Source organism: Notechis scutatus, chromosome 2, assembly GCF_049901735.1.
Source record: "Notechis scutatus isolate UNSWTSFEM ecotype Mainland chromosome 2, rNotScu1.2, whole genome shotgun sequence".
Taxonomy (NCBI): Eukaryota; Metazoa; Chordata; class Lepidosauria; order Squamata; family Elapidae; genus Notechis; species Notechis scutatus.
In genome coordinates this window covers 91892732-91917557 of record NC_142010.1, presented here as the reverse complement: position 1 = coordinate 91917557, position 24826 = coordinate 91892732, and the positions used below count along the sequence as shown (strand labels likewise).

Below are 24826 nucleotides of genomic sequence, written 5' to 3'. Positions count from 1 at the left end.
TACTGGACAAAAGAGGAAAGAAACATAAAAAGACACCAGCTCTATACCACTTTAATGATTAGTTTCAATCTAATTTAGAATTTTAATCTGAAATATTAATTGATCAACATTTTGCAAACCAGCAACCTGTGTTAGGAATAACATGGTTACCTAACAGTTTGGGTAAAATAATATATATAGACTATAATAGTGTTTGTCACTTTAAATGCAGAGCATGTAATTTTGGGTGCGGCTGTAAATCGCCATAAGAGGGAGCAAGAGAACCTGAACTGTTTGCTGGTTTACTGGATTCCTTGCTGACAATGATGGATTGTTAACTGCGTGTTATTTGCTGTTGCTGAAGGAAGAAAAGAGTTTTTACTTCTTCTTATCTCATACTGCGAAGAGATAAATTACTGGACTGATATCTGTAAGTTTACTGACCTCTTTTTCGACACTGGACTTTGCAACTGATTAATCCCTGGACGGACTGAACTAAGTGTATGATATATGGACTGTTTGACTATGCTAACAATCTTACTGGAATAAACTATTTAACTAGCACTGTGTATCTGTTTTACTGAGTGTAAGCTACAACAACGTTTATCTCATATATTTGCCTGCCTGCCTGACTGCCGTGCGGATTCTGCTAGGGTGTATATCCCTAACAACCTGTAAATAACATCAAGCTATAATTCTCAACATTCTCAACTATTATAAATTTTGGGAATTTTGAATAGTATTTTACCTTATTACATCTTACCATACTAAATATGATCTCACTGGACATTTGAAGTTCCTCCAAATGTGAGGGGGCTCCCAAATTCATGGTTTAATTACACAATGTGATTGCTGCAAACTGTTAGCTGAGAAACACAGCACTGTAGGTCTTTGAGGTAGACTTATACCTGTTAGATAAAGCAAACTTACAGCATATTTCTTACAAAACCAAGGCAGAAAATTTCAGTCCTGCTGATACATTTGAAACAGCCTTTCTGTTTTTCTCAATAATCCTGTCCCTATGGCCTTTCCTTTCTCCCAATCCAAATATTAAATGCAGCCCAACTGTGAAAATGTTACCATCCTAATCTGTAACAAGACTAGCAAAAATGAAGATGTAGATTGTATCCAGATATCTAGAGGTCTACCATTAAAAAAAACCCAATAGTATAAAGTAAAAAAAAAATCCCCCAATTTTTAGTTCTGCACAATCACATTACAACAGAACTGAAAATGAACTACTCTCACTTAAAAAGAACATGCCAATGTACAGTGACTAATAGTAACAGTAATCCAAAGGACTGCAATTAAACATTTCATTTCTGTTGGCATATTATTGCTCCTAATACAACACACAATTCTTCAAATAATAATGATTATACATTTAAATCACTTCTCACTGAAACACCTGAGAGCAATGTGTAATGATAACATCTGGAATACCATTAGTTGCCAAAAAAACCCAAACAACTTCATTTGTAGCAGCTGAGTTTCCTAACTATAATAAGAGAATCAACATGTGATCTCACCTACTCTCTCATACTGTTATCTTTAACCAATCATCTGATAAGACTCTATCCAGGGAAAAAGTGGTTTGCAAACAGGTAGTTCCATAGTGGTATTTGAACTACTTTAATTGTATCCATTGGATTCACCAGACCCCAGAGCTAATCTTGTTCTTCTCTCCTCAGGGGCTTTTAGGAGTCTTTTAAATAAATCTGTGGTGGCAGATGATAAAAGAAAGGCACACATGAATGTACTACTATTAGGATAATAAGTGTAACATTTCTGCAAAAGGCATTTTGTTGCACACGACAATAAAGATATGGAGCATACCATGTGGGGGGGAAATTGTAGCAGTTTTCAAAAATATTTTTGCAAAATGCAACAGCCTCTGACAAGATAAATTGGCAAAGCAGACAAAGAAACATAATGACTATATTCACTGCAAATCACTATATGCTTCTTTTGCTCTGTGCCACATCTTTATGTTTTTGCAAAAAAGCAAATATCAAAATTACTCAGGGCTATGTAAGAATGTGGCAATGCAATTAAGGGAAAATTTTCAAGCAGGAATGCCTACAATGTTTATGACTACAATCTTGTAAAATGCAAAATAAAATCAGTAGTATATTTTAAGTATCATTTTAAAATACATTCAGTTATTGAATGCCTGCATTTATAGTGTATTAAACATTCTAGAAGCAACAGAAACAGCTATAAGCAGCATCTCTAAGAGGGAGAAAGATTCCACAAACTGAAGTTTGATGGATGTTAATTTCTCTTGCTGTAGGCATACAGAAATATTTTCTGTAAAATTAAAATTAATTTGCATTTCACCTTAAAAGATTAAGAAGGAAAAAAATCTCATTAAAAATTAACAGTTCTTCATTCAGATTAATTTTATTTAGGTTGGCACACTTAGTGCAGGTTGGCACTTGTACTAAGCCTTTTTTTTTTTTTTGCTCAATCCTAATTTACACAGTAACTACAGTAGCTGTTAATATCACATACTAAGGCAAAAAAAATTACTGTAACATGCCTTTGTGAAACATGTGAACCTGTACATTTTTTGTTGAATTTTTCTGTTCCTAAATCTAAGCTCCATGGAAAAGTTAGTCCTTAAGACTATTTTCCATACATACTTATTTTTGGAAAATTACCAAGACTCCTAGTAGCAACTTACCTTCTCTGAATGCAACATTGAATAGATTTACATTTATGATCCTTTCAGAGATGACTGGTTGACAAATATACCTATTTCCTATGAAAATAGCTATAGTTTGCTATCTCCCTAGAATGCATTTATTCAAGGACAAAATATTTCTAAAGAAAAAAGTAACAATCTGAAGTGAAGCAAAAAGCTTCCATCAGAATGTAAGACATCTGAAGGCAGTAGAAACTACTTAACTATGACTTTTTATAATGCAGTTGCAAATGGAGAAGACCTTTTAATTCTGAGATAATATTTCTGCAGTTCTTTGACAAACTAACTGAAAACCACACGAAACAGTTTAAGTAGCAACAGGGGAGGGGAGGGGAGGGAACGGTCACAATGAAGGCCACATGATTTCCCAACCAGCCTAGTAAACAGACACTGTACTGAAATTGGTAGATTTTTAGTAGCTATGAGAGGAGTATGTACATTGTTCTCTTAATAATAAGACTTCACTATATTGTTTCATAATACTTCACAAAATCCAAGATTTTAATGAAAGTAATTTTATGGTGTAGAAAGTTAGCACCACCCCTTCTCCTAGAATGAAATAATCTAGGAAATATTAAAAAGGCAGAATATTATACCTCCCTGGATGAGAAAAGGAGATACATGCTCTTGGAAAGCAGACCCCACCTTTGCTAACAGCCCCAGAAAGACTGGGCCATCCTATCTATAAGACCAAAGAAGTTTAGCTCCAGGGTGATGGGATTAGCCCTCACTCAGATCTAAGCCATTAAGTCATAATAGGAATTGCCCAAAGCCCCTTCATTACATCACCCAGCAAGATTCAACCAAGCCTGGGACTCAAGACAACCTACAAAGTTACCCCTGCATGGCCCCATCATAGTCTGACAACCAGTCAGGATAACATTTCTTTCACAGGAACAGGAAGCAAGTTCAAAGCCCAAGAGAGGGTATAAATTTCTCTCTCTCACCCAAATGCTTGATTGCTAGGAACCATGTGGTCCTATCATTAAACCATCTTTCCAAACAGCCTACATGTTTCCAGTGTCTTTCTTTCCACTTGGAACTGAACCCAGATAGACATATCTTCCAACAATGGTAATTTTTAAAAAGCCAAGAAGCCTCTTCCTACAATTATAATAATAAGTGAAAAGGCACTATTACCTTCCAGAAGACATAAACAAATAAATGCATTCAAACCCCACAGCAATTTACTGTGTCTTTGGTTAATTCTTACTCATTAAAAAAAAAAAAATCAAGCAGGTACTTTTCTAGCAAACTGTGCCCTCTAGAGTGTTAAGTCATAAATTACAAGCTGCATGTAAAAGCAGCAACTGGCAAATCTTTTGTCTTCCTTAATTCACAACATTAGGATTTAATATTAACAATTGCAAATGGCTGGCAATAAGCAGGATGGGTAAAAGAAAGCACATTTGCAAACCGAACTTCTCTTAACAAGTCACCGTGGCTTTTACATGTTTGATTAAGTAACCCTTTTCAGCTGTTGGACATGTTTGCAATTTTCAGAGAATGTCATAGGTACTCTCATGAAATTGCTGTTAAGGTGGACACAACCAGTTACATTTATTTATAAACAAATTATAGTATTCTACCTTCTCTTGCTCTAGAGGCCTTCCATTTAATTTAAAATAAAATAAAATCCAGGTAGGGTATAGAGCCCAGTAGCTACCCAAAGCTAAATTCTTAATGCTGTGGCATTGCCAGAGACTTGGCTGTCTATTTCTAGATTACACAAAGTCATATAGGAAAAGTATCCTGTATCAAGAGCTATTAGTTGCTATGGTTTCATGGAACCTTAGGGATGCCAATGAACACAGAAGACAAATAATGCCTTCACGCTTTATTAATGGGCATCCTTCTGACCCTTTTTTGGAAATGTTTGTGTAGAAGAAACTCTTATCAATATCTGTGTCTTTTGTTCAAGTCTACTAATATTTTTTGTTCCAAACAACTCAGAAAAAAGGGAAAAGTTTCTAGGTCAATAAAATAAGTTTAAAGTTGTTCATCCAGATTTCTTAATATCAAATTTCTATATATTTTGTGGATCTTAATTCCTATATTCAGATACAACTAATTGAGATATGCATCTGAGAAGCAGCACATAATCATACTTTGACAAGAAACTCTAACTCAATAGACATTTTACCTTTGCTGTTATCTATGACAGATTTCCATTTTTCCAGAAGAGATTGTAAAGGAATTCTTTAATATTGGTTACAACCCTTCTCTTTTGTGCCAAGAAAACTAACAATAGCAATGCAGAAGTCCCAAGGATTCCTTACCAAAGATCTTTTCTATCAAGCACAAAAACCCTCAATACCCTTTTATGACAGCTCTAGCACTGTTAACAACTAATGGAAAGCAATCTTTAAGATGTGCCGATAATGCTTTCATTTTCAGTTTGAATTTCATAGCCTGAGATTTTCAAAACAATGATCTTATTTCTGCTAAGTTTTGAGGGACACAAAAAGAAAAGAACTAAAATCTGTAGTTTACCTATAAGAACTATTATTCATCAGATTCTTTACTTAATAATAACAACTAATTGTTTTGAGGCACAGACAAAGAACATAACTAGCTTGGCCACCATCCATTAGTTTTGCTAACAGAAGAATTGGTGCTTTTATTTCCTAAATAAAGTATAAACGGACTAAGTATCTACTGTACAATATGGCTATAACTATTTGTAGGTACTTCATACAATGCATAGATAGTCCTCGACTTACGATCACAATTGAGGCCAAAATTTCTGTGGTTAAGTGAAACATTTGTTAAGTGAGTTTTGCCCCATTTTACGACCTTTCTTGCCAGTTTTTAAGTGAATCACTGCAGTTGGTAAGTTAGTAACCCAGTTGTTAAGTGAATCTGGCTTCCCCATTGATTTTTACTTGTCAGAAGGTTGCAAAAGGGGATCACATGACCTTGGGACACAACCTTGGGACCACACATAAATATGAACCCTTTGCCAAGTCTCTGAATTTTGATCGCGTGATCAGAGGGATGCTGGAAAGGCTGTAAGTGTGAAAAATAGCCATCACATTTTTCAGTGATGAAAAACGCCGTTGTAACTTTGGTCACTAAACAGTTTAAGTCGAGAACCATCTGCATTTCAAATGACACACCTATTCCCATCGGCACCTAATATGACATAGTTTATTCCGCATTTGGTAATGTGGGGGTGAGAGTTCTAAAGTGGGGAGAAATGCCCCAAATCAAGGTGGATTTCCATTTTTTCTGAGATATTTCCTCCCCAAAGAGTGTATCATGACACGCCACACAATTCAGAAGCATTCCTGAGGCACCAATGGAGTTGCAAGAAGGGGAGGGGAAGGGGGTGCAAGCATAAAGGAGCAGGAATTTTTCCTTCCAGGAAAGGTATATCCTGAACGGTGGTGACGCTACCTGCCCAGCAGTGTGGGAATGAAGACTTTTGACCCTAAAGGCATCCAAACCAGAATGGCCCACTTTGTGATGCACACACAATAAACTTTTGAGTATTTGTTCTTCCGGCCAAGCACAACTTATGTGTGATACCAAATGAATGTTTATAATCTTGAATGATCAACAGCATGTGAAAAAAAAAAAAAAGCCCTTTACAACTTGATGAAATAACAGTATATATAATGTCCAGCATCATTAGTCTCATTAAACAGGAAGCTTCTACTTACTGTACATTACATTTCAGAGACACAGCTGCCATTATGCTTATATGTATACAATGCATATTCCACAGCTTGGTGCACACTATGGAAGAGACAATGCTTCTTTCCTTTTTTAGTATACTCCCCTTGCTGCAAGGAGTACCTCACAGAGCGATTACACTGAGCCAGCAGCACCTGGATGCCAATTTCCCCATAATCCCTTTGAACCTCCTTGAGCGTATGGATCCCTGCTGTATCCAAGAACTGCACTGAACAGCAGTCTATTACTAGTGTATGGAATGCGAGTTGCTGACAGACAAGCTGCACCGAAGTTTCTGTCTGTTTTTCACTGGCTCCATCTGATTTTTCAGTACGTATTTGCTTTTCTAGCTTTTTCTTTGCTGCAAGCTCCAATGAAGGATTGATTCCGGTCTTCTTGTACAGCATGGACTTAAAGTTCTCTTTGTTTGCATAGTATATTGGTGCTTCAAAGCGAAAAATTCTTACACCTGTCTCAACTTGAAGGCCACTATAGGCAGAAAGGGGTTCATAGATTTCAGAGCCTGGTACCAGACCAAGGAGCTGTCCTTCTGGATTTTGTGTCCGCAGAATGACACAAATCATTGAAAAACAGACCCCAATAAGAAGGCCAAGTTCAGTGCTTATCAGTGCTGAAGATAACATAGTGACAAACCAGATCAGCGTGTCAATTTTGCTTAACTGCCACATTTTTGGCAGGTCCCCAAATTTTCGCAAGGCTCCTTTGAGGTTGACAATGATGATGACTGCCAGCACACATTTCTGAAGGGAATAGAAGAGGGGAGCAATCACAAGGAGAACTAACAAGATGACTAAACCAGTCACCACACCAGAGATCTGAGTCTTGCAGCCCGTTTCATCTTTAACTAGAGTTTTGGCAAGGGCCGCGCTGGTTGTGAAACAATGAAAGAAAGACGGGAAGATGTTGCAGAAACCAATGGCATACATTTCTTGGTTGGGTTTAACCGTATAACCATGTTTCTTGGCAAACATTTCTGAAAGAGACACAGTAATGGCAAAGCCAATAATGGCTATAGGCAATGCATCCATAGCCACACTAGGAATCAGACCCCAATCTGGCGACTGTGGTGGTAGAAATCCAGTTGGTATATGTCCAGCCACACTCGAATCATATTTCTCTTTCAGATTCCCAAAATGAGAAGCCAACGTGGCTATTATGACCACTAAAAGCTCAGTGGGCAAGGGAGCCTTAAGTTTTGATTTGAACCGCTCATTTAACTCTTTTGCTGGAATAAGGACAAGAAGGCACAAGCAGCTGGTGATGAGGTCACAGATGTTGGTCTTATGGATGTTTCTGAATATGTTTTTCCATGTATTTAAAAGAGAACCAATGCCACTGCTCCGTGGAACGTTTAAGCCCAAGAGGTATTTGGCTTGTGAGGTTAGGATGGTTAAGGAAGCGCCAGTCACAAATCCGCTGAGCAAGGAATCAGAGAGGTATACAGAGATGAAGCCCACTTGGAAGAAGCCCATAGCAACCTGAAGAAAAAGGCAGAAGATTAGATGGCACTTCTGTATTTACAAAGGAAATGAGGCTGAAAGGTGAAGTACATGTTATTAGATAGGTCCATGGTGGGATTCAGTCAGTACAGAGCGGTTCAGGTGAACCGGTAGCTCCGGCAATCATTTGGCTCCACCCACCGGCCCCTGCTTTATTCTATGCTATATTTCCTTTGTTTGAAGCCCAGCTGATCAGCACGGCAGCCCAGACTGCCACACCTCCGCAGTTTTTACTAACCCGGGCTGCAGTAAAAGGTAAAGTTTTCCTGCTATTTTCTAAAGGACTGCGCGCATGCATGCCCACTGAACCAGTTTTTACACTGGTTGAATCCCACCACTGGATAGGTCTTGATATATATTATGCTATTCAGAATTACAAATAACTTTGTGTTTGTTTCAGATTCAACATGCTTAATTATTAAGATGATAAATTTGTTTTTAAATATATTTCTGCTTCTTAAGACTGCCATTTTTAAAAAGCCATTTAACTCTTATACTGCGCACGATATAATTGTGATATGCATATGTTTACTTTTACAAATTTTGTCTGATGTTGAATATGCTTGCTGAGGATGAAGAGGAAAGAGTTTTTTGGCTATCTTTTTTGTGAGGGACTTTTTCCATTTTTTCCACACTATAGCTCTATCTACTTACATCTGTATCTCTATCAGTATCTACATATATTAGCTATATCTACCTATTTGTAGATATTTGTATTAGGTTTCTCTATTTATGTCTAATATAATCCTTAATAAAACTATTGGTAAGAAAGCCCAGAACCCTACAGTCAGTTCATTAAATATCCTTTGTCCATCCAATATGGAAAAAAAAATAGTATTGGAAATAGACAATAAAAAAGGGTTCATCAGATCTAGCATGTGGACTTTTGTCATATCTACTGGTGTCTCCTTAAAGGAACTGTATCTTTTCCTGGGATTGTGTGGTAGCCACAAGGCCTCAGATCATGAAAAGGTATTAAGAATGAAGCACACTGTCTCTACCTGGTTTGCATGCAAGTACTGTGTATCTCTATTCAGGATCAATGATGCAAAATAAGCAATATAACATGTATCCAAAATATTTTTAATTAAATTTGGGAATATGAAATAAGTATTTTTGCTAAATAAATTTCAAAATACAAGTCTAACATGGTGCAATCTGTAGGAATTACAGATGCTCGTTCTTTTAATTCAAAGTATTGATATCATACTAAAATTGCCTTCCAGAATTGGTCCCCTTCCTGCTGTTTTGAGATTATAGCTTTTAGAATTGCAATCTATTCATTATTGCATTTTTTTACCCATATGTCCGTAGGATACAGGATGGAGAAATCTAAGCTACAGTTCTTATATCTACCTATCTCTAATTTTGTATACGTGCAAACAACCCCCCCCAAAAGGTAAAGAACTGATATCAGATGAAGTGGACCCCCTTTAACTGCAATTTCTTACCTGATAAATCCCAGCTATGAAAGTCACAGTTGTTCCAACAGTAATCGCATAGCAACTCCTATCACATACTTTCTGTGAAGTCTGATTGGCAGTCCAAGACACCATTGTGACATTTATGAGGTCATTCATATCAGAATAATTGCTAGAAACACCTGATACTGAATCGTACCCAGCAATCTGTAATTCACGGTCTACCACTTCTCCCACCATCAAGCAGAGTACAGCAAAAATGCCAACCGAGATATGACGGGAAGTTCCAAACAGAAAATAAATGATGTTTGCAAAAAATGATGTGTATAGACCATAGACAGGTTCTTGGCCAGCCAATAGGGAATAAGCAATGGACTGTGGAACTAGCAAAATTCCTACAATTATGCCAGACATGAGGTCGCCCAAGAAATACTCCTTTGGTTTGTACTTGGGGAGCCACATCAGTACTGGGAGAAAACTGAAAAAATGATCTTTGGCTTTAGCTGAGTTACAGCTGCAATTTTTCTTCAGTTTCTTTAGCATGTAAGCCTTGATATCTGTACTTTTTCCTATATATTCTAAAGAGATCCTGGAATGATCATTCCCTTTGCCATAAGTGTCCTCTGCCAATTCAAGCATTGGATGGGCGTGATTGGCTTCTGCTGCCATCCTTGGGGATCTGTAGAAAAATGGAGAAAAAAGATGTAAGATTTCCATCCCTAATATGTATTCAGATAAGTCTTATTAAGACAAAATTCGCCCAAGCAATTCTGGAAAAGATAAGACTTGCCTGTCTTAATTTATATTAAACAAACCAAAACTGAAAGAAAACAGATGAACAAGAACTTTGATCTAAATCAGGACTAGCACCTGTAAATCTAAATTATACCGTTTAAAACATAAAGCAAAAAAGAAGGGGCTCAGAATCCATGGCTGAAATTTGATGAATATTGATAGCATAATTTCCTATAAATTAACTTGAGGAAACAAACAAGGAACATAAACTTTTAAATGACCTGAAAGCACTTGAACAAAAAATGGAAGGTTATCCAAAAAAATTTTAAAAACCCATTGAAAAAATATTTCCCACTCCTGATGTTCTTAATAGTAGAGGGGGCAACAAAGAAGCATTTAAACACATGGGAAGTCTTATATTAGATAGTTTCTGGACTGTATAGTCCAAATAAGCACATGGTTTAATTCTGTTAAGCGGGCCAGTTATGGAAATGAGGAAGAATTAGTAAGAATGCAGAGCTCATTTTCCTTTTCAAGGTTTGAATCTACATGTCCAGAAAGAGTGAAGGAAGAGTGCAATCCTTTACTTCTAACTTCAGCTATCTGGTTTTTCAAACTTTATATTACATTTTGCCTCCTGCTTTACTTCCATACAGCGTAAGTAACATGTATGGCTTCTCTTTTTTATCCACACAATAGATCTATAAGGCTGATTTCATTGGATTAAGTAATGATTGGACTAAGGGCATTTGCTATTTAAAACTTAAGCATCTTTAAAATCTGTAATACTGATTGCATTGGACTAAGTCATGATTGGACTAAGTGGATATGCTATTTAAAGGAACCATTTTCAAACCTTGTATATTCTGGGGCAATCCAAAAATGTATTTTTAATTTAAGTTGAATAGTAATTTAAGGTGTATAATATTAATATCTTCTTACAAAAGATATACCAAGGAAACATGTTTTACTGATTCTTCCAAAAGAAGTAGTAGATATAATATAAGGAATTTCATTTCCATTAGAGATTGGGGACACTCTTGTCCACAACCTTCTGCTGTGTGTTTCTTTTACAATTATGGATTGCAAGAATTTTATTTACAGGAAGAAACATAAATATTTTACAATGCTATCTACTCTGCAAGAAAGAGGCACTTACATTTTGCACATTATCCAAGGAATATGAATCAAGGTGTAAAGGATATATACTTACTTCCACAGTAAATAAAGTTTTGAACTATAGTGTTTTCAAAGCATGCTCTTTATATGAGTATCTATTGTTTGCCCTACATATTTTTCATTTTCATCATTTCCTATGAAAACATTAATGCATGCAAATATTTTATTTTAAATATAATTGTGGATGAGAGTACCTAAGTGATCTTGGCTGACTTCAAAAAGCAAAACAAGGCCAGGTTTGAATAGCATAGGATAAGAAGCCATCATGAAATTCCAAGTTTGTAAGATATACTAGAAATAAATGTACACATGTGCACACTTTAGAAAAAGAACATAGCAAACCATTTTTTTATGTTGGCAAGAAAACTTTATAGAAAACTTATGCCAAGAAGTCCTAAGAAGTCAAGTTTCTTTTATATATTTTGATAATATATTGGGCCTGTAGTACAAAAGAAAGCTCAGGAATATAGGTTGGAAACATGTGGAAGAGGCCTTCATCCTGCAATGGATAGACAGTGGACACATGCTCTCTCTCTCTGTCTCTGTCTCTCTCACACACACACAGAATGCCAATTTAAGCTAATAGATGCTGATTTTTCGGTAAACATAGGGATTCAATTTCGCTATAAGTCAGCAACGGTAGAGAAGATAGGTAAATTAATGAGGCAAAGTTTCTGAAAAATATCTTTTATTAATTTATCAATGAATGAATGGAATTTATAGCTGTTGTATGTAAGACATACATACATCTACAAATTTGGGGTGATGTTAACATGTACATACTGTATGTACAAATTGTATATGCTTTTACATACTGTTTGAAAGATGAAGCTAAATTCATCATCAGCCTCCGTCCCTGTCCTTTCTGATGGCTCCTGAAGCATTCTTCAAAATTCAATTGTTTCAATTGTCCAAACAGAATGAAATGATTTCTCACTATTTTGAGGCAGGAAGCACACCAAAACTAAAAAATTCAAATAAATGTGGCATACAACTTCACTATCTTGACTTCAAAGCAGTCCTTTTTACAGGAATTGTACAGAAATTCAGGAGGAGAAATAACATCAATTAAATATTATGATCAAAATATAGGCAATGTCACTAACAAGCTCCTGTTTTGTTGTATCTGAACTTATTAAGCTCACCTGGATGGTCTCTGACTATTGATTATGCTGGTGGCTTTCTATTATTTTCACTCTTATTCCATAATAAATTACCAAGAACACATTTTCTCTCTTTCCACATGTGTGTGTGTGGGTGGGTGGGAATCTGTGGGTTGATTTGTGTGCCTTTTATGATGTTTGTGTCTCTATGACCAGTAGATGTGCTTAGGAGAAAGCAGAATTTCTAGAGAACCAGGACTATCCACTGTGTTTCTGCATACCTCTGCTATAACTTGGATAAATCTTGCAAGATTTTTGGAAACAAATATGCTCTTGTTAGCTTTTTGGTCTTTTAAATTTAAGAAGACAAAATAGGTACCCAGTTGCAAATTTATATGGCATTTAGCCTAGTTCAACATCCTTGAATGTTCTTGTAGTCAAACAACTATGTGTTTGTCATGTGAAACCTAAGGAGTGTCTGTGTATAGTAAAAGGCTTCCAACATCAAGGGAACAGTGGTTTATTAAGGAAGCTGCTGGCTTGACTATATTTCACCTTTAAATGTCCAAGTATGAAAGATTTCATTGTGTAGTATAGAAAAATGTCTCTCCAATATACAAGCAGCTTATTGCATATAAAATAAAACCACTTATAAGGCTATGGCCAGCTCTAGTTTAATACTTTTTCTAGCAGAATTGCCCATTTAAAATAAATGCTAATATGTTTCATTTAGCTACATTTCTCATCCTTAGCTTTTGATATGATTAGCTCATTTGTCTTGCCATAAGAATTATCCAGAATATGTAGAACATTTAGCAGGTATACTCACAAGACTAAGAGATTTCTGGAGTCAACAAAAGTGCCTGACATGATTGAGAACACAGATTATGGTTCTCAAGAATTCTTATTCTGAAGTTATGAAATAATTCAAATATTTGCAATAGAATAAGGAAATTCTTTTTAACTAAGTAAATGAATTACTCAGAGGAATCTGCACCTCATCCAAACCTCAACTATTGGTACCATTCATTCAGACAAAGCTGTATTTAATAGTTTCCCTTTTGTTAACTAGGAATTCAAGGATATGTAATAGAACCAAAGAACTTTCTTTTTAAAAAGTTTATTTGTAGTAGGAGTGCCTAGAAAAGCCTTTGACTACTTATTAACTTTTTAGGGGGTACGGGACTTGTTTTTTCTAATCCAGCAGATACAATTTCTCTCAGGAAATGTTTAAGAATAAACAAATTCAAATCCCATTAGCAGATAAACCTACTTTAAAATCAACACTACTAGTTCATTCACAACTGTGCTTAGTAATTGAAAAAGAGCAACTTCTTGCTGGTTGCTAAATCCTGAGTAGACATTTGGCTATCCTTCTGGGATAGCATTGGAATGCTTATTGCTTGGAGAAAATCTATACTGGTTTAAAAATTTAGAGAGAAGAGCCAGCACATAAACACTATTTGCTTGGGAGTATGAAATAATTTCTGAACACATGAGATTTCAGATTAACCTACTGATTAAATAAACTGGAGCCTGCAGCTATTCATATATGACACATATATCATCTGCATCAGATTAATAGGGAGGAAATTTTCTTCTCTTTTTAATTAAGCTTCTATAGCTTTAATTAAGCTTCTTTGTCTTTCATAGTAATTGTCCTGCTTAGATGCAGAGTGCCCGTTTTTCACTGTGCTTACTTAGTTCTTATCTCAAAGCTTATTGATACAAGATGCAATGACAGTTTGTTTCTCAGCCAGATTATTGCAAAGTCTGGTGCTTGTTGGGTCCCAAAGGATTGGTTCAAGGTCACATAGTTGACTTCTATACCTGAAGGAAGATTTAGAACTTGGGTATTCTCCAGCACTATAACACTGGCTTTTCCTTTAAAACCTAGTAATGTTTTTAAAAACATTTTTAAAAACACAGTAATTCAAATTGGTTTTCTCTTGTTAGAAATTGTTCTTGTTATTAAATTTTTATTCTGACATTTTTTGTGGCGGAGGGTCAACTCAAGGCAGCAAATATATCTAATGCTCCTGTCTTCCATTTTCCACACAACAACCACCCTGAGTGGTGAGCTGGACTGTGAGAAAGTGACTGGCCCAAGGTCAGTCAGATTAATTTACTGATTAGGTTAATCTTAGCCAGCTTTCATGCTTAAGAGAGGCCTAAAACTCACAATCTCCTGATTTCCAGGCCGACATCTTCAGTAAAGTATTACAAACAACTGCTTCTACAAGGAAACCTGAAGTGTAAAACTTCAGGATGGGACTGAGCATTATAACAATTTTTATACTATAACATTTGAGGGTTTTTTTAAGTGTACCATTTTAATCAATGGGTAACTCCTGGCAGTTTACAACAGTTACATCAATGTAAAACATCACCTGTCAACAATAATTGTAAAAATACCCTTTTCCTTCCAAATGACAGTGTTCAGCTTACTGTTTCCTCACTCACTGTTGTCTTTTTTTTTTTTTTAAACTGCCTCCTGTATAGGTCTTCTTTCTTAATTAGATGAAAATATTAATAGAGAATTTGGTCAAAAAAGGAAATACAAGTTCTCACTTATAGTTGTAACAGTTAGTTATAGTTGTAACTTATAGTTGTTATGCTCAAACTCAGGGCCCAGTTTTTTAAATATTTTAAACATATAGTTTTTTAAATATTGTCAGCTCAGTTTAAAAATACTTAACTTTTCAAAAGAACACCCTTCTTCCTTTCCATGCAAAGGGAGAAAAATCCCTTTATTTTAAACTGGAACTGTATTTTATACAAAATATGGATACACATATACATGTGTATATATTTTTTAACATTCAGAAATAAAATCTTACAGAATTAGTTTAATATAGAGATAATTAAGTATATTACTAATTATCTCAATCTATATTAAACTAATTCTGTAAGATTTTATTTTTCACCTTTTTTATACATACCTCAAGAAACACCTTCCTCTTCCTGTTTTATCTACAACTATAATTGTTGCCTAAAGGAGGCTTACTACTCACCATCTATAGGTTTCTAAGCCAACACCTTCACCACACAAGACTGGTTATAACACTGTACAGAATTGACAAACATGTTGGTTGCATGTATAAAATATGAAATAAATGTATATGTTATGATAAATAGGATCATAGCCAGAATAGCTGCAGTTTTTATGATCATATTTTTCTCAGATATTAGGTAGTTTATAGAAACCATTTCAGCTCTATGTAGAAATATGGTGTCACAATGGTTAGAATGCAGTATTGTAGGCTAATTCTGCTGACTGCACAGCAGTTTGATTCTCACTGGCTCAAGGTTGATTCAGCTTTCCATCCTTCTGAGGTCAGTAAAATGAGGACTCAGATTGTTGGAGGCAATATGCTGAGAGGGCTGTAAAGCACTATGAAGTGGTATATAAGTCAAAGTGCTACAATTTTCCTGCAAAAGCTTTATTTCAGGGTGGAAAATGGGTGCTCATAAGCAATAAAAACCAATTTTATGATTTTATTTTTCTAGTTAACTGTCATAAAAATACTTTAGAAACAGTCAACCCAATCTTCTCAAACCCTATCAGATTTGAAAAGCAAGAAAGCAAAAAAATCACCAACATGTTCAGAAGTATTTCATCCTTCTCTAACAAATGCTGTCTTCCACGGCACCTCAGTATGAAAATCAAATACTAGCATGGTATAAGTTAAACTTTCTTCCAGAATCAGAAATGAAACACAGTATTATGCTAAATTCTAAGTTAAGGCACCACCAGGCTAGAAACAGGGAGACTGCGAGTTCTAGTCCTGCCTTAAGTATGAAAGCCTGCTGAGTTTAGGCCAGTCACTCTCTCAGCCCAACACACCTCACAGAGTAGGAGTAGTAGTAGGGAAAAATAGGAAGAGGAAGGATATTAGGTATGCTTGTTGCCTTGAGTTATTTGTAAAAAATAATAAAGGTGGGATAAAAATAAATGACATTATTAAAAGATAATCAGCAATGTTCTATTCATTAACACAATCTTAAATATCATTAATATACAGTCCTCCTTCAGAGTTAAATTTTGACCAAGTGCTTCTAGGCTTCTAATCTAAATTCTATTTAATCCCCCCTCCCCCATTTTATCTTTAATTTTTCAGTTGTTGACTGGGACATGTTATACTTTTGAACACTGCAAGGCTGACATGCCTTATCCATGTTGATATCTAAATTAATTACTGCTTTATCAGTGAAATCTTGTATTCATCTTCCAAGAAACCCACCTTAGAGTTCAATAAAACTCGTTTCCAGGTAAGTACTTAAAAGCGCAGTTCTTTTTCCGGAACTTTTTGAAGTGATTTACAATAAAAAGATAAATAAAAATACTAATTAGAAATAGAAGACACTAACAGGCCAAGAGCACAGTAAAAGGGAGGAACACAACCTATGGGCCCAGCATCTACCAAGTGGAGCAATGCACCCCAAGTCAGTTCCAATGTAGGCGAGACCATTTACACTGAATCCGATTTTGAACAGTGAGCTACGCTTTTGTCGCTTTTTTGAGCTTTTCTCTGGGAACTCTCGGTGGGCTATGAGGAGATCAATGTGGGAACCCTCAGTGGGCTATCCGGAAATCTCTCTGTAATCTCTCTGAGAATACAAACATTCCAAGAAAGCGCGCGGGGTCTTCTTAACATTTTAAATGGAAGAGCAGACGCCCCCTCACAAGTTTACGTAGTAAACCCCATTCAACGCTTACCCACTCCCAAACTCCGCATAGTACACGGAGGAGGCGGGAACACTTAGGAGAATGGGAGGACACGAATGCGCGGCGTCCTTTTTATCGCTTTGCATTCTGCTAATTCTTTGAGAAAGGCACTCTGTTCCCGGCACACGACCCCAACTCTACCGCAGGACAACTCACTTGTTCAGGGGTTTTCCCCTTCTGACTGCTTCGTCCTCGGAGAAGCACAGAGGCGCGTAAAACCACCGTTGTCCCGGAGCACCTCCACTCACCTCACCCGGTCCTCTTCCCCCATCCCTTTCGGGACGCCGCGCGCTCTTTGCCTTATCCGCCAAAGGGGGGAAAAACCAACAACGTGTCGATCTTCAGCAGCCTTTCGCCAAACAAGCTACAAACTTGCTTGTTCGTCTCCCGCCAGTCAGCGGGCCTGCGAACACCGCCCACTCCAGCCCACTTGGCGGCTGGCCAAACCGGCGGGATGGCTTCTGGTGAAGTTAGCGGCGGGATTTGAGAAGTCTCAATGGGGAAACAGAATTTCTTCTGGGAAGCTCCGAGGTGGGAGTTGCCCGTCTTTGGGCACGAAAAGCAAAGGTGTCAGCCGGCAACCCCTCTTGTAGCTTTTGGTGCCGGACTCTCTCCAATACTTCGTGCTCACACTGCAATCGGCTTGTTTGATCTCCCGCGCCCTGCAATTATATATGTGTATTACAGAAGTTGAGCCAAAGGTTCAGTAGCCAGGTAGGTTGCGCGCGAAAACCTGGTGTCTCCATTTTCAGAATAGTTTCGAAATACCACCAATACGTTGAAGTGGCGTTTTCGAATTCGGAGGAGCGCTTGCGTTTTGCTTGCAAAATACTTCATAAGTACCGTTTGTAACGTGTGCGGGTTTTTTTCCCTCTCCTGACAGAGAGAAAGTAAGAAAGAAGAAATACAAGTAGTCCTCGACTTAACAACATTTCATTTAGTGACCATTTAAAGTTACAACGGCACTGAAAAATGTGACTTAGGACCTTTTTTCACAGTGTGGAAAGGGAACTTCATGAGGACAGTGGTGACACCCAAGCAGGAAAAGCCCAAAGGGAACATCAGGCCAGCCATAAAACAAACTTGCATAGGAAAAGAGATTTAATAAAAGGTATTGAAAGAAGCCCCCTAGACAAAAGCCAAGTAATTAAGAAAGCTAGGGAAACAAGAAAAAGAAATCCCTTACAAACAACAGGTCATGCCAAATCAGCAAAACAAATAGACAAAAGGCACAAAATAAATTCCATAGCAGACAGGAGATTGCCACAAAACAAATATAAGAAAACATTAGGAAACTGATAATCCAATCAAACTACCCTGCAAAGTTTGCCTTCTGCACCCCACGGAGTTTACCCTCCGGCAGAAATGAAGACAACCCCTGACAGGATTTAAAACATTAAGAAATACAAACACAAGCACTCACACACAAAAGGAGAAAAAGTATAAAAATCAGGGGTTTATTATACAAAGGGAGCTAGCCCCAGGAACTCAGACTTCTTGCTATCTCTCGCCTTCCTGAAAAATAAAAAGAACCAGCTTCCAAGTAGTTGTCTGAATCGTTGCACTGGAGTTCTCCCAGCAGGAAAACCGAACCCTCAGAAGAAAGGCATTTTCCAGCCTTTCAACAACAGTTACAACTTTTGCACCATACCCATAATCAAAATTAAGATGCTTGGCAACTGGTTCATATCCCCAGCACTCACATACTGGATAGCTGTGCTCCACAACTCATATATCAGAACAGTTCTGTGGATACAGCAACACACCCAGGATTCAAATGGGATCTTTTCTTGGGCCACATTTTCTTCATAGGCCACATGAGTGTGAAGAAGATCTACAATTCTAGGGAGACTGACCCCCTTAAATTGCAAGAGGTATTTACATGAATACTCCTTTTAGGATAGCTAAAATGCAGCTCCTGCAGCTAAAATGTAGAAGCCTAATTCCCTCAACACTGTCCAACTATTTACGAAGTCTGTACTACTATTACTATTAATCGTCTCATCATTCCTTATCACCCATCCCCTCCCACTTGTGACTGTATGACTGTAACTTTGTTGTTTGTATCCTTATGATTTATATGAACTGTTTCCTAGTATGATTTGATTGCTTATTGTACCCTATGACTATTAAGTGTTGTACCTTATGATTCTTAACTTTTCTTTTATGTACACTGAGAGCATCTGCACCAAGATAAAATCCTTGTGTGTCCAATCACACTTGGCCAATAAAGAATTATATCCTATCCTATCCTGACAATAACTGTACAGGTAATTGTTTACAAGGAGATTAAGATGATATTCTGCTGTTCAGCAAAACGTAAAATTTGCTTGAGAGGCATTTCTCATGAAGTGAGTGTGATGCTTTCCGAAACTTGGGAGTAAGAATACATTGCAGGCCTTAAGGCAGCCTGTTCAGTGAAAAACAACCCATGGTGAAAATTCCCAGGGTATTGTATGACTTCTTTGACATTGTTGAGAGAGATAATGAAGTACACGTGACTTACCACTCTGGCTTGGTTATCAGTGACTGGAGATGAAATGACACTGCAAGTTGATACAGCTGTTACTCTGAACAGCTTGTTCCTGCATGTGGGTTGGCAGTCCCTGATTATGCAAGTCATGCAGCAAAGGGTGGGGGAAATCGGGAAAAACTGGGCTGCACATTAAAAATAAGCTTGGAGAGAATCAATAAACAGCCAATTTGGAAGGGACATTGGAGGTCTTTTTGTCCAACCCCCTGCTTGAGCAGGAAACCCTATATCATTCCAGACATGGTTGTCAAACCTCTTCTTGAAGCAGGAAGGTAAGAGTACAAATCAAATAAATAATAGTAGATTTACACACTATGATTCACCAGTTTAATTTGAACTATGAGCTCGGTTTATCGATCTGTGGCTCACATCTAACCTTGGTAAAACATGTCCTGGAAATTTCTTTCTTTTGCCCTGTTTCCATGACATGCCTTCATTTCATCCCAAGCCCATGGGTGTCCCAGACTCAATTTGTCCTTAGATGTAGTAAAAACAGTATTTTCTCTTTTCTCTTACACTGTCCAAAGGCAACCTCGAATTGTACAAAATCTATTAGTTAGCTCGACCTTGGATAGAACTTATATGACTGGCAAAAAGCTGAGACAGTAGAAGGAGGGTGGAGAATGCAATAGGAACATCATTGACCACGGTTGCATTGCTATGCCCACTTCACCCGGGGGGGGGGGGACTGTCACAGCTGACCTATCACAGATGCTCTTTCTCAGCTGGCCTCTGCCAGCAGTCCAGTTCTCCCCTGCCCGCCCCCCACCCCTCCCACCCCCCCCCACCCCGATTCACACAGGGACACAAGAGAGATGATATCTTCATATAAGGAAGGAGGGACCCGATAGGCTCGCAGTGTCATCTTCACCCAAAACCCAAAACAGAATAAAGGGATTTTTGTTGTTGGCAAGATGCTGGGCTTGAGGGTCTTGGATTGAGAGAGGGTCCAGGGACTGAGCTGAAGAATCTGAGAGGGGGTCTTCTGCAGTGGGGGGATTCAGCCAGTTTGCACCACTTCAGGAGAACCAGTTGTTAACTTTCTGAGCAGTTTGGCAAACTGGTTATTGGAAGAACTCATTTGGGCAGAGAACTGGTTGTTAAATTATTTGAATCCCACCAGTGGTCTTCTTCCAAAGAAGCAGTAAGTATTCAGTTGAACAGTTCCAGGGGAAAAACAAAATCAAGCAATGTTGAACACATTACAGGAAATCCAACCCATTCTTCTCTTTTCACTCTCACTTGATGAGCCCAGAAATGGGGGAGGGAATGAAAAGGGGAACAAGCAGGAGAGCTAGAGGGAGACAATCTCTAGGAAGGATACTTAGGAGGAAAACTGAATACCACAGTTGTGTTGTATACACCTGTAAATATTTGTCAATATATTTGCTACTATAAATACTAAAAAGTCATAAATGCATCCACTGTTTTACCTGATTGTCATTTGTCTTCCTTGCAGATTGTGAGATTACAAATTCTCAATTTTGAATCAACAGGAGACATCACGAACAATTTTCAGAGCTTTATTGACTTTTGCAAAAGCCGGCACCTCATCTTCCTCTGGGTAGAGGCACAAGGGCAATGAGACAAACGATTGCACAGTGTTTTATACACTCAAGACCCCAAAACCTCTTACCTTCATCATTGGCCCATTAGTTAAAATGAGCATCGGAAGATTCTCAGATGATTTTTAGGATGGCATGCTTAACAATCATTTACTTATCATTTGTTCAGCAGTTGCTGCATCCATGATGTGGGGAATCTGACCTGTATTAGGTAGATGCCCTAAAAAGGGTGTTTGAGAAAAAGAAATTGAGAACTCAGTTGTTAGAAGAGATAGAATATGCCCAGGGCTGAGACAGGTGGTAAAAAGCTAGTGCTTAAATAATTGGAAAGCCCCTCCATACAGTAAGATGTTTCAGATGTTGGGGCTGACCAAAGAAGATTTAGTTAATTTATGCTGTTATGTGTGGTAGGAAGAAGGAATGGAAGAAAAGAAATACTGCAGTTTGTTCATTTCATTTTCTTTGTAGAACATATCTTAGTGTTCATGGCATTATGTCACTATTTCTTACTGCAGTCATTGAGATTCTGAGTCAACAACACAGCATTGTCTGTGTATAAAAGTACATGTAAATTCAAGAATCAAGATCTGCAAACCTAATGTCATTGCAAGTATTCTTTATATTTTGTTGTAAGTATATTTAAGCAGATATGATACAATTTGTCTTAGTCCCTGGTCAATGTCAGTCAATGCCATTCTCTAAGAATTCCACTGATTTTCACACAAGCTTTCCTTCATATGGAAAGTTTAATAACAGCTTTAGTGATCAACTTTCAACTCATGCAAAAGATTCCATAATTCAAGTCAATTTACCAATGCTTGCTTGATGAACTTACTGTAAACGTGAGGTTCATAGAATTTTTAATGACACAGAGCAAAAAATCTAATCTGCCTATCCACAGACATCAAAAGTCTACCTTGTACATATCAGATTTTCCTTATTGTCCTTCCCAACACCTTTCCAGGCATGCATAACACATATAATCTTAACATCTTTTCTTGCATTCCCATTCCATTTATTCTGTGAACTCAAACTAGGAAAAAAAAGCAAAAGGCTAATATTCCCAATTACACTCTGAAGTTTCCACAGTGGTAAATTGAGGAAAAGGGAAACATACTTAAGATGTGGCTGTTTTTGTAGAAAAAAGTAAAATGAATAAATAGGAGTCTACAGTTCATTTTCTATAGTGCTGTGTCAGGCTTTAATGTCTATGTTTCTATTTCTCTAGACAAATTATGATACACTATACTGTGTACATATTCATGCTTTTATTTGCATTTCCGACTGTGCCAAAATTGACACCGAATTGTCTCTGAAATCTTTTTAAAATGGGTAATGCTAGTTTCAAGGTGTCCAACCAGCCTCTTTCATTTGGAAAAAGAATGAGTTATTTTCAGCAGATGAGTTTCATCTCATAGCTGGAACATTGTGTTTTCTCTTGTAGTTTTCCTTTTAACTTGCTATTTTCTATTGATTTCAATAGTTTTTAAAGTTTATTTCCTTAACTATTCCTCATTTACATTTGAACATGTAAAGTTATTGTAAATAAATACATTTTAAAAGTTGAACAATTAAAACCCTAGTTTTAATTTTAAAAATTGCATTTACAGCTGTAAAAGTAGGGTTTTTAGAGTTTATGAGCCACTACTTTTGTAGTTTATGAGCCACAGTGGCACAGTGTTTAGAGTCAGTACTGCAGCCTATTTCTGCTGACTGCAGGCTGCCTGCAATTTGGCAGTTCAAATCTCACCAGGGTCAAGGTTGATTCACCATTCCATCTTTCCGAGGTGGGTAAAATGAGGACCCAAATTGTTGGGGGCAAGGTGCTGGCTCTGAAAACTGCTTAGAGAGTGCTGTAAAGCACTGTAAAGCAGTATATAAGTCTAAGTGCTATTGCTATTTCCTGGCCTCTAAAGTGAACAATAAATAGGTGGTAGGCTGCAATCCCCTTTCCCAGGTGTGCCTTCTCTATGCAAAGAGAAACACCACTGGGTTCAGTTAAAAATTATATAGCAGCATTATCACTTTGTTATGCACAGTATGGGCTCTGAAGAAATATTGGCACATTAAACCTTAAAAATAAAAAATGAAAAGTTAGATAAATGATCTTTCATGTTGGGAGAATAATGCTTGTTAAAGGAAATTTGTTATCCAAATCATATTTAATTAAAATTCTTTGTGTTTTTCTAATCTGAAAAACAAATCGGAGCTCTCTATTCTCCAATAGCCAATTGCGGTAAACCAATGGAGAACTATAGAATTTCAACTTATTTTTTGCATCGTAATTAATTTGTAAATATGATGGATAAATAATATTCCACAAAAACTAATCTCTCATATTGTTTTCATGATGAAAAAATACCATATTTTAATTTATAGTTAAAGGCCAAGAGATCCACTAATACAAAATGGAGCAAAATACTCTAACTTCAGAAGAATTCAAGAATATTTAGGAAAGAATGCACTGAAAAGTCATTGTTGCCATAAATCTGCATTTAAAGGTTATAGAAAAGGAAAAAGTTTACTGAACAACACTGAAATTAAGGCTGATTTAAATGTGAATTTAAAAATGACAAGCTACAAGGCTGATATGGAAAAAAAGATGTACTGGATATAGAGGACAGCACAATGGCTCAGCTATTAAAGATTCAGGTTCAAGACCCCAAGAGTTGCATGACAAAGTAGACTCCCATTCCTGCCCCAGCTCCTGTCCACCTAACACTTCATAAGCATGCAAAAGTGAGAGTAGATAAATAGGTACCACTTCAGTGGGAAAGTAACAGCATTCTGTGTGCCTTCGCATATAGTCATGCTGGCCATATGATTACGGAAATGTCTTCAGAAAAATACTGGCTCCCTCAGCTAAAAAATACCCTCTAGAGTCAATTGAATTTGTGTAAAAGATGTGTTAAATTTTTGAAGTATTGTCTTAGAAGAGGCAGATATCTGGTGTGTATGTGTGTGTATAGTAATTCTTAATGGGTTTTTGTTGACCAGATTTGTTTATAGATAAGAGATGATATATGGGAAGAAGATTTTTTTTGTATTTTCAGAGAAAGCGATATGTTAATGTGTTAAAAGTAGAAAATATAAAGTAGAAAACTGATTATTTGATTAAAGTTAAACTACACATCTTGTTATTTCTGGCAACAATGGAATTTTGCCGATTAGGATTGAATAATGAGATGAGGCTCCAAGAATTTGTTTATAGATAAGAGATGAGATTCTTATTATAAGAGAACTTTTGTTGTAGTTTCAGAGAAAAGTGATAAATTACTCATATTGTTTATATTGCTGGTGAAAAGGGAAAGTGATTTCTTATACTTTTTTCATTTCAAAATGTTTGTCTTTCTATATTTTTCTTTTAATCTTTCCTCTCCTTTGTTATATCTTTATTTAGTTTGTATTCGGGTTTTTTACTTCCATAAATTTTAATAAAAACATATTAAAAACTAGCTTTATGTATTTCTATGCTGCCATCCAGTAGTTGTTTGGATTTTTGCAGCAAGTATCTGATTGACTTAATGTTACATATTACATAATGTTGATGCTTACATAGTAGCAACCATTTGGGACTTCATTTAGCTGCAGTCCTCTAGATCTAATTTTGAATTTGTAAAAAGTAAATCAGAAGTAATCGAACTATTCTATGAAGAATAGCATAATTAACAAGTCAG

At 36.8% G+C, this 24826-nt stretch overlaps 1 protein-coding gene across 3 annotated transcripts; it reads right to left on the bottom strand.

Annotated features, from left to right (window-relative positions):
• Positions 1–6287: 6287 nt before the first annotated feature.
• SLC26A2 (solute carrier family 26 member 2) lies at positions 6288–17457 on the bottom strand. 3 transcript variants are annotated; one of them, XM_026688476.2, is made up of 3 exons: positions 17300–17457; positions 9336–9984; positions 6288–7863 (listed from the first exon to the last, which is right to left on the bottom strand). In XM_026688476.2, the coding sequence occupies exons 1-3, from the start codon at positions 17320–17322 to the stop codon at positions 6358–6360; spliced, it is 2178 nt and encodes a 725-aa protein (XP_026544261.1). In that variant the 5' UTR covers positions 17323–17457; the 3' UTR covers positions 6288–6357. The 3 variants fall into 3 exon arrangements, with proteins under 3 accessions (XP_026544261.1, XP_087811598.1, XP_087811599.1); XM_087955472.1 differs by having other exon boundaries at positions 17208–17360; XM_087955473.1 differs by lacking the exon at positions 17300–17457 and adding an exon at positions 11414–11510.
• Positions 17458–24826: the final 7369 nt, after the last annotated feature.

Coding starts and splice junctions, on each gene's coding strand:
- SLC26A2 (XM_026688476.2), bottom strand. CDS start 17,322: ATGGGGGAAGAGGACCGGGTGAG. Junction 9,985..17,299: donor GGGGAAGAGGACCGGGTGAG/GTGAGTGGAGGT, acceptor ATTTTTCTACAG/ATCCCCAAGGATGGCAGCAG. Junction 7,864..9,335: donor TCATAGCTGGGATTTATCAG/GTAAGAAATTGC, acceptor CTTTTTCTTCAG/GTTGCTATGGGCTTCTTCCA.